General features: G+C 37.9%; 1 protein-coding gene across 2 annotated transcripts in view; it reads right to left on the bottom strand.

The window, feature by feature from the left end:
- Positions 1-7,474: 7,474 nt before the first annotated feature.
- ITGA6 (integrin subunit alpha 6) overlaps positions 7,475-19,631 on the bottom strand; it is a 75,676-nt gene continuing 63,519 nt past the window's right edge. The window contains exons 24-26 of one of the 2 annotated variants that reach the window (XM_063091809.1): positions 15,315-15,440; positions 11,950-12,079; positions 7,475-9,762 (exon numbers count right to left, since the gene is read on the bottom strand). In XM_063091809.1, coding sequence (XP_062947879.1) covers positions 11,972-12,079; positions 15,315-15,440 — 234 coding nt within the window. In that variant the 3' untranslated portion in view covers positions 7,475-9,762; positions 11,950-11,971. The remainder of the gene's footprint in view (positions 9,763-11,949; positions 12,080-15,314; positions 15,441-19,631) is intronic. The other variant, XM_063091816.1, reaches the window with a different exon arrangement.

The following is a 19,631-nucleotide window of genomic DNA, read 5'->3' as shown; positions in this document are numbered from 1 at the left end:
TAATTTATTTGCATGTGTACAGACAAGAATTACTTGCATTGTTATCAGTTATCTGCAGTTTGCAGAAGTGTGACACAGCTCGGAGTCAATGAATCAGAATTAGATACCCTGGCAAGGTGTTCTCTAAACAATTCAAAATACTGCACTGAAGCACAGTTTTTCCTTACGTAAACTTGCCTTCTTTCTTTAAGGGGTGCTCTCATTCACGTATTTACTTGGGTAACAATGTGGAGGCCATCCTATTTGCCAGGATTTGCCTTAGGGAAAACATTGTTTTTATCTGGAGCTGGAGTGGAAGGAGAGAAGTTCACCGAACATCTCTGCAGGAAGCCAGGAGAGGAATTTGCTTTGCAGAGCAAAGGGGAAGAGGAGGAGGCAGAAGTTTGCAAAGGCTGTTTCACAATGTGAGCACTCCTTGTAACCCCCACCTTCAGTAAAGTTTACTAAAAAAATAAACAAACAGAGATCGTTGAAACTGGATCTTTTGTGCCTTTGTGCAAATTGGAGAAAAGAATGAATTTTTCATGCAAATTTGAGCCAGTGGGGACAGCATTTGCCCATAAGGAGTCTAAGTAGGGGTGAGGTGGGAGGACTATGAGGTAGTAAAGCCCTAAGAATTTACAGACATGGACAGGGAGAACTCTGGACTTGGGATGCTAGAATTGGCAATGTTAAAAGGTAAATTTTAATAGGCATATTAAATTTTTAAAAAGTTTTTTTGAGCAGACAGTGATTCACGCATTGGGCAACGCTGGTCTGCATGTGATTTGGGGCTCTGCTGAAGGGTCACAAAGGAAAGACCTTCACACATATTCATTACCCATTTTGATGTTCTGCAGACTGGAAATGTTTTCTTATATTATACTTACAAATTTCTACTAACTGATGATTATTTCATTTTTACTGGAATTCATTATTGGTACTTAATAAACACATTCAATCCATGAAATGTGACATTCTCTCAAACTTAAAGAATGATTCTTTATGTTTTTCTCTAGTTTTATTCCTCTCATTTCCTGATTGTTTCTTTCATAGGGAAGGAAGACATTTTTCCTCTACTCTTTCTCATTCTTCATTCTTTTGTTACGAACCCCTGTAACAAAAGACAGGGGGTTAAAAACAAAAGTTTATTAACTTAAAAACAAAAGTTTATTAACATGTATACCTCATGTATACATGGGAGATAAGCCTGAGAAATGAATAAATCTCTAGAGTAGATCTCGAAGTGGTGGCTTTGACTCCAGGCCTAAATACCTCTGTTCCCTGACACAAATAAAGGGTGTGGGGGAGACCCAGTTATGACTAGATGGCCAAGAAAGAAAATCACGGTAAACAAGAACAACATTATGCAGACTTAAGCAGATGCCTTCTCTCCCTGATGCAGAGAGGGAAACACCCTTACAAATAGAGATTTCCTTTATAGATGTATAATTTCTCTAACAAAGGGGAACTTCTACTCTTGTAGAGCTTCTTTGTCTGCTGTTTCCCCAAATAATCAACTCAAAATAATCCTTTTGTCAAAGAAGCATATGATTTAGGTTGGCACAGTCTGGTTTCCTACAGTCATATTTTGGGGTGTTGTGCCCTGAACTCCATTGTTTTCATTTAATTTTTTTTCATCATGTACATACACATTTCCACCCTCTCATAGAAGAAATTTAGAAAAAACAAACAAGATTCAGTGTGATGTTGAGTTTATTGGACTTAACTTAGAGAATCAAGTTGACCTTAAAAGCAGTAAAAGTACTTTGAATCCAGCATTAGCTGGAAAAAAGGCAGCCACCTCCTCTCTATCTACATTCTTTCAATTTCCTAGACCTTCTAGCATTTTCTTTGGGTGGGTAGCCATATCAGTAATGTTTCAGTGCATAAAATAGAAACCACTTTAGATACTGTTGGCATGAAAAGGTTTAATTCAGGAGATTTTGTACACAAAATAGACTGAAGTGGTCTGTAGGCTGGGCCTCTGATGGTAATTTCTAGAATGACCCACCTGGGGAGCTGTAAGGTGTCACTGGAAATTAATGACAAATACTTGTAGCTCCAATCCAAAGTCAGAAAAGTGTAATCAAGAGGCTACCACCAGTTAATTCTTCTCTGATACTCAGAAAGTTAGAAGACACTTAACATTGAACTGAAGATCTCCACACCATGCGTGCTAGGAAAAACAGCCACCATGAATCCACCTTTCAGACCTCAGATGAAGTTATGTAATTGATAGAATAAAATTTTAATGCACAACCATAGCTGCAAGGGAGTCTACTTTTAGCTTTCTAGCCCTTCCAACTAGAAAAAGGGTCGGTCGGATAGAGGTTGAGCACGTCAGTCCACAGATATCTACCATATGGCTTAGGAATTTTATTCATTTATGTTTGTTTTCTGGCAGGGGAAGTTGGAGTGTTTGTGATGGGAACAAGCAAAGGAAAATGGAAGAATTGCAATGTGAGAAAGGAAATGTCAAATTTCAAAAGCTTAATTCTTAGAGCCAGCCTGAGCCTTATTTCAATCTTTTTGTTTTGTTACCGATTTAGAGAAGTCACTATAACCAGATCAACCTATCACTGCTTCTGTGGGGCAGCCATTAGAATTGACTTAGTTCTCCATTCAGTTGCAATGGTATTCACTCTAATGGTATTTCGTTTCTTGCAGGGCAGATTTTTTTTTTTTTTTTTTTTTTTTTTTGTGGTTGGCCAGTATGGGGATCTGAACCCTTGACCTCGCTGTTATAACACCACATTCTAACCAACTGAGGTAACTGGCTAGCCCCCAGGGCAGGAATCTTAAAGGCATGGCCCAGAAGATTAGCCTAAGACAAATGTTATCCATCCTGTCAAAAGGGTAAAAGCTACGTATTCAGATAAAACAAAGACTTAAACGTGCCCCAGTTGCTCTTTATCCACACATTTGAGTATGTTGGGGATTTGGAAGTTTATAGAGGTCGGTAGTCTGGTGTATATTCCCTGGTGGCTTAGGTTATAATCCCAGTTATTCCATATACTATTTTACAGATGAGGGAATTAAGGCATCAGGTAGTTAAACTTGTCCAGGTCACACAAGTAGGAAGTGGCCCAGCAGGGACTTGAAGACTAACTCTAGAGATCCTAGATACCTGAAGTGTAATCCATGCAGCAGAAGCATTGCAATACCTGGAGCTTGTTAGAAGTGTTGACTCTCAGGTTCCAGCCCAGACTGCTTGAATCAGAACCGGCAGCTTAACAAGATCCTTATTGATTCCTGGGCATGTTAAATTTTGAGAAGTCCTGTTCTTAACCACTCTGTTGAGTGAGACTTCCTTCCTTACCACCAGTGGCTTCCTCAGTTACTTAAGAATCCTGGAACTTCACTACCATTAGCAATTTGACGACACCTTGGAATCAAACAGCCCCCAGTCATCCTAGGTAAAGTGCATTTTCCCCCCTCTTTTAACAGGTCTTTCAGTTAGTGCATTATGGTGCCATGTGGGAGGCAAAACTGGGAGTTTTCAAACTCTGGCCTGTGATACATTATATAACTCAAGTGCGAGATGGGCTCTGAGGCATTTCCTCTTCTGCACAGCAGTAAAGGGAAGCAACAAAACTGCATCCTGCCTTCCAGGAAAGGCAACCGAAGAATTGACAGTGTATAAAGAACTGAGAAAGGGTTCAAAAAAAGAATCTGCTCTTTTGACACCCTTCCATTTCAGGAGAAAAAAGATCAATTAGAATCAGTACATGACAATTTCAAGATGTCTACTTGATTATCTTACACTGATTTTATGTGCATGCCCTGACCCAACCCAAACCTGCTTTCTGGTTGTCAAGCTAGGACTGGGTCTGGAGCTCACAGACCCCTAAGCCCATTGTCCAGACTGGGTCACAAATCCTTCACATGCCAGGCTGGGTCCCCAGAGTTCCCCTAGGTCTATGAGCTAGGTAACCAGCAAAAAGGTCCTTGGAAGCTGTAGGTTGGAGAGCATGGCTGCACCTGGTGGACGCCTGAAGCAGACATCAGCCAAGGTCATAGCACTGCACATGTACACTAACTCCACCCCGGCCACACACAATTTGCTTACAAAGAATGTGCCGCACTACCCCCAACCTGACCTAAGGTGAGGGGTCTTGATTATTCTATTTTCCCAACACTGGTCATTGTTTTAAGGGCTGAGACAGAGTTTAATGCAGACATAAGGTCAATCTTGTTGTTCAAAATGACCTGTGTTGATAAGCACTTTAAGAGTTAATTTCACAGTGTTTTTTCTTAGCTAGTGGAGGGGTACTTAGGCATACAGACTGTAGTTAATACACACACTAGTATAATAGAAATAGAAGAGGAGACAAAAAGTTCTAGTGACAACAAAAATAAACTGTTTCCCCATGTGTGAAATGAGGAAGTAGAACTAGATTTCCATGCTTCCTATTTAACGCTTTGATTCTACATAATAAACAAGTATAATAAAATAGCTAACATTTAATGAGCACTTCCAGATCATCTCATTTACTGCCTACAAGAACCTATGAGATGGGTGCTATTATCAATCCTATTTTACAGATCAAGAAACTGGGGTGCAGAGATATCAGTAACTGCCCCCAGATTATATTCTGAGGTGAATGAAGCTAATTCACCCCCACAGCCTGACTCCAGAGCCATGCTCTTATGCACTAAATTGCCTCCTTATTTACAGCAAATGCTCCTCCAGCTTCTCAGCTCCTGTTACTGGTACAGAAGTACCAGGCAGAAATGAGGCATTTCCACACAGCAGGCCAAGCCCTTTTGATAAATATTCAGGCCATCCAGTGACCTCTAAAGCAGTAGTTCTCAACCCTGGCTGGACTTTAAAAGTCAGCTGGGGAGTTTTAAACAGCACTAGTGCCTGGGTCCCACTTGCAGAGATTCTGATGTAGTCAGTGTGAACATCAGGATTTTTAAAAAATTTCTTAGGTGATTTGAACGTAGCCCACATTGAGAACAAGTACTCCAAATTTTCTGGGAATGGAGTTGTTCCAGGGGCATGTTCCATCCACAGAGGATCAGGTAGCTCAGAGGACCTTATATGCCAACCACTGACATCTTAATTCAAGGTTTTTAATTCTGCTACCTGTAAAAAGTGAACTCATTTATGCTTGTCAATACCATCTGTTGTTTTAGATCATTAGCTTCCTTTAAAAGGTCAGAGCCAGTGTCTCATTTGTACGTATGTGCCCAGACCCTAATTTAACAACCCTAAGCATTTATTTCTAAACAGAAAATGATTAAAACATGTCCATCTCACAATGCCAGGATCATAACAGAATGCTCACTTAAATCTATCTACTGGTTATTGGTGAATACTTATCTGCAAAGCTTTGAGATGACAAAAGCAGCACACTTTTGACCCTGTAGTTTGAAATTTTTGGCAGGTGTTCGAGAAGAATGAACAGTGAGACATTTTATTTGACCTCTCACATCACCGGCCTGTTTCCATAACTCTGGCACAGGCAGCATGACTAGATGGCTCCAGGGCAAGGGCAAAAAGATTGAGGCACTTACACTTTGCTGAGTGCTACGAAAATTGCACTCAACTCCCTCACTTCAGTGTAATCATCAACCATTACCTGATTAGTTTTGCCCTTTGTGTCACCTGGTCCACCCTTGCTCTGGACTGGACCAGTTTTCTTGCTCTGGTTTGTTTTACAATTCACTTATCCTTAGTTGGAGGATTTGGCCACGAATCCCTTTTGTGGATTTCCTCCTAGATAAGGTCTGTTGGCAACACCTCTGCAGACTGGCCTCAGTTCCTAGTACCCAACACTCTCACATTCTAACATCTGGATATGATGTCTGAGCTGGCAAAACCTCTTTTTTTAAGGTACGAAAGAAAGCACTTATCACAGTCGAGCACTTACCAAGCAGTTGACCACAGTCGGGAACCATGGGAAGAACAGAAGCCGACTAGCTTTGCAACAGCCAGTCTTGAAATCATTCTGAAGTTCATCTTCTTCACCTCTTTGAACCCTGCCTTCTTGATGCAAGTGGTTAGATGTGACAGTGGCTGCAACCTATCCTTTGGTCTTGAGGAATTGCCTTTAATCATTTATTTTATGCTAACCAAGTTGATCAAACAACTCTTCCACATTTGTTTTCTCAGCCCTGAGGATGTACTCATGAGGAACCCAACCACCTACAGCGTTTCACTCTTTTCCTCCTTTAAAACAAAACAGACTCTCAATCTCAGTCTGTCTTCCCACATTGTCCTTTTGTGGTTAGTGACCTAGAGACCTCTCATTTCTTGTTGAGGTGTTTTCATGTAGAGCAGAAGGCCTGGTCTTATCCTTACTTCTCTGATCTAGACAATTTAAAGCATTCTCTACCTACATCCACCCCACATCCTATGATACTGATTCTCAGCCACAAGGCATGTCATAAGCATGACTATGCCTGACCCACTTTAAGGTCTGTGGCAAATAACTTCCAGCCAATAATAAAGTGTCACTGTTTGCAATGATTTCTTCTATGAATTCAAATAGATCCAAGAATAACCCTATAATGATACCACTATCAATCACAGGCATTGCTGAATGATTTGAGAAGGAGGCTAAGGGGTAGAGTCATATGAAGCACTGCCATGACCTCCAGCCCGTGTCACTTACACTATCTAAAATATTAATGAATGATTACACATTATTGTAGTGATTTAATCTGGGTATATCCATAGACCTGGATATGTGAACTGAGGCTAAAAAAGGTTTATAGCCACTGGCCCAAATCTTTAAAAAGTACCAACCACATATTTCTTTAAGTGGTAACACCTGTCTGATCTTCAAAGAACCAAGAAGTCTAAGACTTAATATATAATACCAACTATAGTGGAAAACTATTACCTAATATATTGGACAGATAATACATTTTAGATTGTAAATTTATTTAGGTCAGTGCATACTATATTGTTTGGGCACTATATACAGACTTTATTTTCTTGTATTAAGTTGTGATAATCTAGCTAGATAAGTTTCATAAAACTGCTTAAATCTAAATGAAATCCTTTGGTGAAGAAAATATTTTGACTGGTTGCTTCTGCCAAACCAATCCTGGTGATTAATATAATGGCCCATGCCATAGCTGGACTGCTCTTATATCCAAAATGTGTTCTAAGAAGGGAGTAACTTAGCCATAGCACTTTTATTCTTCATGTCATGGTATCATTGCCAAATAATACCCTATCCTTCACAGACATAAGCCTTTGAATCAGTTGCACACAGACAACTCCCAATCGGTGGGTATCTTGAATAAACCATCTTTAAGACCATTTTCTTTTATTTATAAAGGAAAACTATTCAAAGGATTTGAGCATCAATTAAACAGTAGAAGCAAAAGAGGAAAAAAAAACATATATACATTGCATTTCTTTGGGCACTAATATCTTTGGCTAATCTGAGATTATATGGGACACTAAGAATAAATAAAAACATTGAAAACTTTAGTTTACTAAAGTTTTGATGAAATAAAAATAAAGGCAATTCAAGTTGTCATTTATAATTTTAGAGTTTGTTTCCCATATATAATGCTGTGTTACTAAGCAGTGAACGCTTTCATAAAAAATTTATTTCACACTTTTATACAAATATCCACAGGTATTTTCTAATCACGAAATAATTTTACAATGCTAGTTAGTATAAAAATGTATCAAATGCAAACAGACCAGTGACTTGACTTGAGATGACAGTTTTAACAACTATAAATTTAAACACCATAACATTCTTGTTTGTTGTTGAACTACCCTCCCACCCCCCTTTTCAGAATATTCATTTTTATAACACAGGCCTATTAAAAACTGTCAAAATATCAGCTTCTTAGTAACCTATAAAACCAGTGCATTAGGCTCCAAGTTACCCAAGTAAGAAACTGAGACTTTAAACACTGTTATGACCTGTTTTAGGGAAATTTTTGTAAACAAAACATCTTTTGTAAAGCTATTTTTGAGAATGAAAATTCCAAAATACAACCAGAATAATGTCCTTAGTATCTTAATGGTATAAGATATCTGAGGAAAAAAAAAAAAAATTAAAACTCCAAGAAACAATGGCACATACAGCTATATTTTGTTCTTTAAAAAGACTGAGACACTGCTTACATCACAGCCAAACAAATTTGCACCTGTTTGCTGGTGCTCCCCATCTAACTTACCATTTTGAAGCATGCTAACTAGAAAAGCCTTCAGCTTTCATATCTATCTACTCAGTCTCTATTGAATGTACAGAGCAATAACAGTTTCCCCCTCGCCAATGTTACAATTAAAAAACAATTTAAGGTTCTTGTTAAAGTAGACCCAAAGTAAGTCAGGGAATATAGATAGGGGAGGAAACAAAACAAAAAACAGAACACCGACTCACTGATTAAGTGGTTCCAATAACATTTAAAAGCTTAAAAGGCATGATGTTCTATCTGACTAGAATCACTGCTTCGGTGGCAGATATTCATTCAGTAGTCTTACACTGGATCAGTTTGGATCCACCATAGGCACTCACCATTTCTTTCAAGTACTGAATATACAGTATTTGCAGCAGTGAGTAAACTGCACTAGAGTTCAATAAACAAACCCATTTTCTCTAAGAGTTCCTGAAGGTTAGAGCATGAAATTCAGAAACATCACACAGGGCTCTACTCTAAAAAATATCCAATGTCTGATAAGGATTAAACATCTTACAGTTAATCCTATTTCTTACACAAACCTTTTGGTGTGGGAATGGGGGCTGCCATGAAGGAGAGGGTATAATTTACAGATAAGTTTAAGGTATTAAAACAACTCTGGTACACTTACAAGGAATTGTTATTTTAATTTTGCAGTAAATAATTTAGGTCAAACCAATGACCTCCCATGTTCTCATTCTGATTGCTGAAACCAACCTGAAGGGTAAACTGGAGAATCTTTGGCCTGTTAGTCAATAACGAAATGGTTTGTCAAAAAAAAAAAGAAAACAAAAAATAAATACCATATACAAACAAGAATAACTAGCATTCAAGTCTGTTGCACCTGTGTGTTTTAGTGAAAAGGGAGAATGAAACCTGTGTGCATTTGGCGTGAGCAAGTACTCACACACCTAGGAAATGGAAAAAGATGGCAGGATGGCGACATCACCTTCTATTGCACATTTAAGACAGCACTTTAAATTGAAACAACTACCCTGATGGCGTAGTCTTGTGATGTGGAACAATTAACTTTCAGGTTCTATGGGAAGGATGTTTGTAGTGGCAGTGCGAGGTTAGGACAGCCACTCTGTTAGCACAGGCGGTTGTGGGTGCCCTTCTCCAGCCATGCTATCAGGAGGAAGTCGCATAAGTGCAACTGGGCAGGCCCTTCCCCGGCAGGTGTAAGTCAGCCACACCAAAAACAAAGGCAACCCGGAAGGTTAAATTAAGGCAGTTAAAGAAAAATCCATTCCAAGTCTTAAATCTGGCTGTGCAAAACAGGAGCCTTAGGCTGAGTAACAATATCCACAGTTAAAACTGTAGGTTCGTACTGTGTGTAGTCAAGTCTGAAATCAATCTTCAGGTATCAAACAGGCTTTTACATCCATTTGAATTTCTGAGTTGGGAAAAAAAAATGCACTTTGGGTACTGTGAGGCTTTTTTTTGCCCCCCCCCCCACTAGGAGTAGCTTTCATTTTCATTCCACTTTGTGATCCACTGTTTTTTTTCAAGGTGATCATTATATTTTTCATCTTTGATCTCCCGCTCTTCTTTCCGGATCCTTACAGCATGGTATCGGGGAACGCTATCATCGTACCTGGAGCGTTTAAAGAATCCACACTGGAGAAGTGGGGAAGAGAAGAAACAAATGAATTAATCTCAAGAAAAACAAGTGCACTAAATGGGAATATCTAAGCTTTCTGTTCAGCTATGTCTATCTTTGGACTAAGGAAAAAAGACACAGTTTTCTTTTAAGAAAGAACTAATAGGTTGAAAAGAAATAACAGCCAGTGGGGATAAATGAAGAGAACAGCTGTAAAACTAGAAGAAAAGTCCATTTTAATCTTTTCTTTACGTTTTGTAACAATGTAAGCTACCTCTTTACTAAGGATTTAAGAGCTTATGAAACAGTGACTCCACTTAAAAAAAATAACCACAATATTATATGTAAAAGATCTAATTTCAGATTACTAAATCACTTTAAGAACAGTTTTTGAAACGGCTAAACTGAAAATTATTTCATGCCCCTCTCCCACTAATAAAATGAAAATCAGATCACAAATATTTTACAAATTACTATTTGAATATGCCAGTGTTCCAATGGGTCAATTTAAGAATCTTCTCGTCAGAAGCTCTAGTCCACATACCACATCTCTCATTAGCTAGAAGGTAATTTACATTGCCTTGATTTGCTGTTATGCTTCCAATTAAGCTGTTTCATTAATAAATCATGTAGTAACTGTGTCCTGCAATAAAATCAATCATATACCACATAGGACTTGACGAAAGTACCACTACACTGAATTTCAGAGCACTCCCTAATTTCTCTCCTTTCTCTACAAAAAGAAAGAAGATACTTACATTTAAATGGTTAATATATTTTATTCATTTAAAAATTCAATCAGACACAAAGTATATTTTTATTGAGAATATCTGAAAATTTTTGATATATTCAGATTGAATTTTTTAATGAATAAAATAAGTTTTTAAAAAAGGTGTGTTTTCAATTTTAAAATGCAGCTTAGAAGGATGAGGAAGATACTTAGAATGGTTGATTAATGTGTTTATTATGTGACATCAACAGGAACAGAACATTTATGTTGAATGATGTTATATAAATGCCATGGGGCAAGATAAAATTAGTTATCACTAAACTGTAAGCAAAATGGACCAAGAAGTTTTGCTCTAGGCCATTTCTACATGAACTCATTTATTATTCTGTGCAAAAATGCCAAAGTACTTATATATGACGAAACATCACTGCTGCCTGCCTCATTTAAACAAAGAAGGAAATTAAAGATGATATGTAACATTGAAATGTTATTGTTGGGATTCATCATGACAGTGCCATGGAAAGGGATTATGAGTATTTTCACCCTCTCATGCCCAAAAACTTGGAAAAAGGAATCACTGACAATTCCTGTTTCCAGGGATATACAAATAAGAGAAGCAAAACATGAACTTAAAATCAACTGAGACTCAAGCTTGAATAAAATCTCTAGGAACATGAAACTTGGTCAAACTCCATTACAACAAATTGAAATAAAAACTGTCCAGAGCATTTTTTGTACTGAAATTTTCTATATTGCAGGTTACTTTGGTAGAGGACTGTCTTTTGAAGTTGGTGATAAAGCCCCTCATGCCAATAATCATAGTTTGTTATAATGGTTTTTGACCTGAAACAGATAGGCAGGAAAAGGAAGCTGCATGCTTAGCTAGTATGAAACAATTTCTGAGCAATAGTAAAAAGCATTCCAAGCCTTCCCCAATCACTGTAGAGCATGGAGAGTAAAAAGATGACAGTGAGGGAGGGAGCCTCCTCAAGAGAAATGCAATGTTTCCAACATGCAACAGGTTAATCAGACAGTCAACACAAGCTTCTATCTGTGGGAAATTCCAAAATGGGCAAGAAATCTCGAATAATTTCTTACGCATTTTTGGAATTCCAAGTGGGATGCTACATAATGGATTAACAACATGTGGCAAACTGGGCTACTATGGAGGCCTAAAGCCTCCTTTGGTGTATACAAAAACTGCGATTTTCCTCATTGCTGTGGGTGATGTTTAAAAGAACACAAAATAACTCACCTGCAACCAAAGATTCTTTGTGCAGTTTAAAAAAAAAAAAAAATACTGAGAGCTTTCAAGTGAAATAAATAAAATAAAATAAATCCAAGCAAGGCAAGCCAGTGTGGACATTTGGAAACATCTGTTAATGGACACACATAGCAAGCTGTTGCTCTTAAAGTTAGCCACCACAACCATAGCAGGTCCCACAGCTAGCAATTAAAAACATTGATCAATTACCAATTACAGAAGTAGATCAATACTATGCATCAGAAGTAAGCCTCTCTTTATCAGACGGCTGAGCATGGATCTCAGCCTTGTGATATGTGGCATCATAATGATCTTTCTTATTTCTCTTGAAGAAACCACACTACAAGGAAGCAAGGTATTTAGTCAATTTTACAGTTTTCTGTATGAGAGCTAAACAAAAGAACATCTCAGATTTTAACCTGTTTTCAATTTACAGCTTTTTTAAAAAAAGAACACTTTCCATCAACCAAAAGTGAACAGCTACTGTACTGTATGTTACACTGTGACAGCTTTCAACATACTCTATCACCATGGATCTCTGATTAGGTATTTATACAGATGATACTAGTCAGCTAATTGATTTTTCTATTTGTAATAGAAATTCTGAAGACAAAAATCATCCTAAAAGAGAAAATGTATACACATCTGATTGTAGCTTTGGGTGGTTTCTTCTTACAGGAAAATATGGACTCCAAAAGAGGCAAAAGATTGATTTCTGCGGTTTATTGAGACAAAGGTCAGAAAATAAATTTTCCAAGTAAAATTTAACCCAAATCCAAATAAAATATAGATATACTGTGAGTATTTTTCTGCCTTTTACAGTGAGTTTTATGGAACAAATGCCATCTACTTGAAGTCTTTGAACCTGTGGGGTGAAATCACAATAAAAATTCGAATATACCATCATAAAAGAATGATTGCTGTCATTTTCCCAAATTCTGAACTACCATGTAAACCTTAAATGGTAAGAACCCATGCTCCTCAAGTTAGGTCACTCTAAATGAGTATAAAAGTATAATTCCACTTCCTACTATAATTTCCTTCATTCAGTGATGAAGAACTTTTTACCTAGTTTTTAAGGCTATGGAACTGCCTGCCATTTTGACATATAACTTGGTAGAATAAATCTCTCCTGGAAAATTCTGCTTCCTAGTCTGGCAGCTCATGATGGTAAAAATCTACATCGAAGGCAAAAAATCTAGATTGCTTTGTATAATATGGTAGCTACTAGCTACACGTAGCTATTCAAATTTAAACTGAATTACATTACATTTAAAATTCAGTACCTCAACTGCACTAGCCATATTCCAAGTGCTCAATAGCTGAGGGTAAATAGTGGCTACCACATTGCACAGAGCCGCTTGAGAACATATCTAACATTACAGAAAGTTTTATTGGGCAGCTTTGATCTAGACTATTTAGATATTTATTTGCAACTCCCAACGTGCACACAGTGAACATACCCAGTCAACTTTCAATAATACGTGCAAGTAAATTGGGTGGGAAGAAGAAGGAACCAGGAACCGAGAGTCCTGGTCCTGCCTCCCACTTGGCAACATTCTTAATATCCCTGGGTGTCTTTGTCTGCAAACTGAAGGTGATTGGACCAGTCTGGAGGATTTTTCTTTTACCTCCAAACAAAATCCTGTGCAGAATCCTAATATTTAAAGCAGGTAAAATCAGAACTGCTCTGGTTGACATGGGGATCTCCATCTGCCTACTTTAGCTTGGCCACCTACATGGATGTACAAAACCCAATTTAAAGGCCACTGAACGAGAATCCTCACTGACGCTACAATTCTTTGACTTTAACATATAAAAACAAAGAATTCAGTTTAAGAAAAAAGAATATAAAGTAATAAAAGTGATATTCATGTGGGAGTCGTAGAAGTTATCTAATTATTTTAGGTCCCCGTGAGAATCTGCATATTTTAGAGCTTCAAGAAAACCACTGGGATTTTCTAGTCCAATCCATGTGTTAAACAGCTAAGGCAAACCATAGCCCAGGGAGTGAAATGATTTGCCAAAGATTATAGCTTGGGTTTCTTAACTCTCAACTCACTGCTGTGTCTCACCCTCAACTAAAGACTATCAATAAGACCTGCTCTGAAGAAGGCTGTCCCTGTGACCTCTTCCAGAGAGCACAATGACACCATCCTCAAACATCAAACCTGAAACTTCACTTTTTTTTTGGCAGCTGGCAGGTACAAGGATCAAACCCTGGGTCTTGGTGTTATCGGCACCAAGCTCTAACCAACTGACCTAATCAGCCAGCCTCCCAAATTTAGTGTTTGATATCAAATAATTTTCAGAGCATCTCCTATATTGCCTGACGGTGCTTGTCAGAGGAACCTACCACCTGAGGTTAACATCAGAGGCCAACAGGCTAAAACCCTATGCCAGGAGCAGTCTTCGTGTGAGAAGATACCAAGTTTCAATTACGTGTTTGGAGGACATCTGAAAATGATCTCAGATTGGCAAAAAAAAGTTATTTGGAAAAATAAAGCAAAAATGAGATGTCCAGTATTTGAAATTAAGAAAATACTGAACCCTGTCTATTACATTCTTGGATCCAAGGAAAAGAAGAGAGTGGTTTGATCCTAGGTGGTTGCTGGTTCATCAAAAACCCTCTGGACCAGACACGTTCAGGAATGTAGAATTTTTGGCATTTTAGAAAATATGCTGCATACATAATGTCACTGTAATCAAAATGTTAACATTTCTGTAGCGAAACTAACGAATAAAGGATAAAGACTATAAACAGCCAATTTTCACATCATGTCAGATTTTGCTGCCAAGTAAGTCATTATAAACTTTCAGTTTTCAGAGCTTTTTGGAATTGTAGATAAGGGACTGTAGATCTCCATTACTCACTAGGAATAATCCAAAATCTACAGGTTATAATCTTTGGCAACAAAAGTTTGTATCTATCTCATATACACTTTTTAGTTACGTATACTGTTTACTGGTAGAAAACAGGGGGAAGATTACATTTTATTTGCAGTCAAAGGACCAAATTCTAATGAGGACCATCATATTGAGCCCAGATCTTCCTCACATTTGATATAGGCTAGGATGACACCTAGGGATAGAGTTATTCATTCACGTCCTGCTTTTCTATTCCTAATCTAGCCGCAAGTATAATGAACCCCAATGGTTGCCATGAACATTTCTTTACAGAAGTTGAAATTCTGCAGGGATACAGATTCAGATTAATCTGATACCCAGCAATTTAGCTTAGATCCAGACTTTAGTTAGGTGAAGAAAATGCCAAAGTAATAAAATTTAAATCTGTTATTTGCCAGACATGCTAAATTATATGTGAGATATCAAAATTCATTCATTTAAGAAAAGTCTTGTAATGTGCAAATAATGCACCTTTAAATACAAACTAATAGGAGATCACGGGTGTTCACTATAAAATGCTCTCAGATTTGCTGTGTTGGAAAATTTCCATAAAAAAATGTTGGGAAAAATGAAGCAATGAAAAGAAAACATACTGTTTAGTGTTAATTCACATTTTTTTAAACATGAAAAGTTTATATCATGAAACCCAAATGCCAGATATGACTTACCTTCCACAGTAAAAACACTAATAGAGCAAGCATCAAAATCCCAGCAAGAACAGCCACTAGGATGATCCACCAAGGTACCCCTGAATACTGAGTGACAGTCTTTGAGGGAAACACAGTCACACGAACCTGTAGGATGTAAGAGAAAGCAGCATCACTCTAAGCTAGGGTGAGAGTTAACACCAGGAACGTATAGTTCTGACTCTGCTTCTGAACACACTTTAGACAATGCAGACTATGGACAGATGAGATGACCTTCTGATGTAAGATCCTTTCTCTTAATAACATAACATTGCTTCAAGAGGCATTCCTTGGAGATCTTTTCCTAGAACCTGGAAAATGCTAGGTTGTGTTCTGACAAAATGATTATTTCTTTGCTAACTTATCTTTTAAAAAATATTTTGTTACCAACAAGTCGAAAAACCGTAATAAAAAACCATCAGTATTCATCACGCTGTTTCAACAATTATCAATACACAATCTTATTTCATCTATATATCCTGGTATCTTTTTGAGAATGATCCCCCTTTAACTAATTTTTGGCAATGGAAAGAAATGGGCAATATACACAATTAGCCTACATTCCTCACTCAGATTTTAAAGATGTTATGAAATATGAAAATAGGGATAGAGCTGCATGACTGATTGATATCCTAAGAAAAGGTTAAAGTTTTTCTGAAATAGCTCAGTGCCATCTTCTACAAAAATGTGTATGAACAAACTAGACCCTAGATTCATTCAGAGGCAGTTTAGAGCTTAAGATGCTGCTGATGAAAAGCTTAAACTCTGAACATTTGATAGTTGGCAAATACCAATTAAATGGACATAGTCTTCACTCAAAAACCTAAAAAGTTGCTTTTGGCAATTTACAACAACTCAGTTATGTGGGTTTAGGACAAACGGACTTTTGTGATGCAAGGGACTATTTTTCAAAGCATGCAAAAGACTCGGTGCTGCTATGAACCTGATGTTGTAAACTACACTGATTAGAGACCTACTGGCTTGAAGTTTCTCATATTTCTGAATTAAGAGCATGTAAAGTAAAGGGTAAACAAAACTCAGAGGAAGCATTTACCTCCTGAAAAATGTTTTTAGTCAAGTATTCTAGATTAGTAAGGAACCCTGGATGCTGCATAAAAACACTTCTATGTCTACATGTGCTTCAATACTTCTACACTGATTCTTTTTTCAAACTTTCTTTGTTAAAGTACTTCCCTTCCCAATTCTACTAGAAAACAGCTTATCAACCTCATTCGACCTAAAGAAAATACATAAGAGCAGCAGAACTGCTTTTCTTTAAACATTTAATAGGCGTGAGATCACATCCGGAGTTTCCAGCCAACTGTACTGACTCTAACAGGTATGCATAAAACACTTTCATCAGCTACATGTTTCCTGTTATGCTCTAAATGAGGTTTCCCCCAAGCTCCCAGCCCCAAGGTGGCCTCGTGGCTCACTTCCCGTCACCTTCCCTCCCCCAACAGGTGTCCCAGCTCGAAGCTAAATCAACACCTTCTTGAGATTACTGGGCATCATACGGCATCCAAAAAGGAGGGAAGAAAGAAGAAACAGTGAAAGGCCAGTGAAGAAAATCATCATGCGGCTGGTGAACAGACTATGCTAACAAAACAGATGATTTCTATTAGCCTAGGCTGTATCTCATTTAACTTTGCTTCCCTAGTATCTAGCACATGGAAGGCCCACAGTGTGTCCTTAGGGCAAGGTGGCCATGTGGAAAGGCCATCCACATTTGTAAGAATAAGTTCTGGTAAATCCACAAGAGGAGAGTGGAGACTGGCCTGTGGCAAATCAGCCTTACTATAATCACACCATGTGTGAGTGCTTTAAAAATGGCTGAGGATGTGGGGGACCACTCCCCTGATGGCTGTAATCTAACATCCAATGGCATAAGGATTGAACAAGTAATTGTGGATTTTGCAGCCTGGGGTGGCCAGGAAGGTGTGTGGGAATCCAGCTGAAGCTCTAAGCCCCGGGTCTGGCCACCATTCAAATCAATTCAAACTTGGAGACTTTCAGATGCTGTAAAGCAGCTCACTGAGCATCAAAGATGGAGGACTCACGTTAGGGGCTGGGCTGGCTACACATTTAAAGGGCAGATGTGGTCTGGGAAGGTGAGAGGCCAGTCAGCAAGACTTTATTGTTTGTTCACTTAATTGTCAACTGAGGTTTTTTTTGGAATGACAGTCATTCTCCAGCTGGGATGGGTAATAAGGCAGAGCTGGCATAGAACCAGGTAAGGGGGGACCAACCATGGGCTACAATTCCCAGAGCTCTGAGAAGGCTTGTCTTGTCTTGTCTCAGCAACCGTTATTGATGAACAGTGACAGCTGAAGGTAAGTAGAAACTACTGTAGAGCTTTACAACTCCAAAAGCAATTTTCTTCCTTTAGTTTCACATTAAAATTTAGGTATTTCCATGGGGATGACCTATGCATGTAAACCTCATTCATCATGTGCCCATAAGAGGAAAAGAGGCTTAAACTCTTCTGATTCATTAAATTTGATCACTAGTAAGTGCTTAGAACACATGAGCTTGCCAACTGCAAAAATACTTTCCCTAAATTACTGTGTAATGTAATACACCCCGCTGTTATCAAACATGAGTATAAGAAACCACCTGATAAAGGTGGTTTTACAAAAGTATCTATTACAAAAAAAACCCCTATATCTTTTACAAAAGTATCTATTAAAGACACCATCCACTGTTAGCGAGTGTTCCTCATATAAGAAACCATCTTATAAAAGGTTCTTCTCTGAATAAAGATCCAGAAAAGAAAACCTCATTCCCTTGAAGAATGGTGTACTTATTTTTACCTATACTATTTTCTCTTATCTTTGGCAGCCAGGAAGCTTGTGTACTCTCTACCTACTTCCACAGGAACCAAGTGGGGGTATGTAAATACAACCAATAAACAAGCCCTCTTTCCTTGGCTTAGTTCAACAATTCTCTGCTGGTTCTGTCTCTTAGAGCATGAAATTCTTAACTGACACCATATCTTATTCAACTTTGCTTTTCTAGCATCTAGCACAGTGAAGGCACACATGTGTCTTTAATAGGTGCTTGTTAACTGGATGGATTTTATTTAACTGATGCTAAAATGATGCCATCTTACCTATTTCAATTATGTAAAGATGCTCTCACTTTGTCATGATAGTGTCTGAATTTAAAAATGTTCCATTGAGAAGTGATTATAAAACTCTTGAATTTGGTTGGTTATAAAGAAACAAGTTTTTTCTTAGTTTTTTTTTTTAAAGCCAAGATTAGAGTAAAAGCAATGAGAAGTTTTGATATTAAGACCAAAAGACAAGACTGAATTACTCAACCTCTTTTGCCTCTATCTCCAATGAACATGATCTTTAAACTGGAAAAGATAGATGAAACCAAGATAAAGATGAAATTGTAACCCACAAGGAGAGAGGGGATAAAAATGGAAGGCATCCTGACACTTGAATTAAGCTCAAATCTTCAGGCCTAGAAAAACCACACCTTAAAATACTAAAGAAATGTGTAGATATGATACCTGAGCTATTGCATCTCAGAAATCACAGAAAATAGAGGAGGCATCAGGATACTAGACATAAGAAAATGTCTTAATTTTCAAAAGAAATAGGTTCTAGAATGAGACCAGTATTCACTTGCAAATCTACCAACTGTTAAAGTAGGATCACAGCAAAGACTTTAATTCCCGTTAGAAAGCATGAAGTTCTCCAGGTCCTAAGAACATAAAATGCCCAAGAGAATCTCATTTTTATTTGTCACCCAGCCATTATACTGGATACCAGAGCCCCCAGTTCCATCATCTTCCAGAAGGAAAAGAACACTTGATTAGGAGCCAGGAGACCCAAGGTCTGGTCTCAACTCTCCCTGCTGGTCCTGTGACCTTGAGGGAGAGACATCCTTCCTTGGACTCAGTTTTCTCATCTGAATTTGAGACCTCCAAGTGTCACAGAATCAAAGAACAGGAACCCTGAAGTCAGACAGTTATGGGTTTCAAGCTGGTACCCCATATTAAATCCCGAGTCTGCTTCCTTGTGTGTAAAATGGGTACAATATCCACCTTAGCATTTTAAGTTTAAATGATAAATTTAGTAAATTGTAGTAAATTTAGTAATTTGTAGTAAATTTAATTAATGTTAGTCCCTTCTCTCTAAAGTATTCTCTTTTCAGCTCTAAAAACTCAGTGATTCTAAGTTACTGATTTATGGTTGCAGAAAGCTACAGCAGCTGCCTTCAATCAAAGATGCATAGAAAAGATTCTCAGGGCAGGTGTGGTTCACTTGAAAGTCCATTATGATGCCT

This window comes from Cynocephalus volans, chromosome 1 (assembly GCF_027409185.1).
Source record: "Cynocephalus volans isolate mCynVol1 chromosome 1, mCynVol1.pri, whole genome shotgun sequence".
In the NCBI taxonomy this organism is placed as follows: domain Eukaryota; kingdom Metazoa; phylum Chordata; class Mammalia; order Dermoptera; family Cynocephalidae; genus Cynocephalus; species Cynocephalus volans.
Note: the sequence above shows the minus strand (reverse complement) of the source record. Positions and strands in the feature narration are given on the sequence as shown.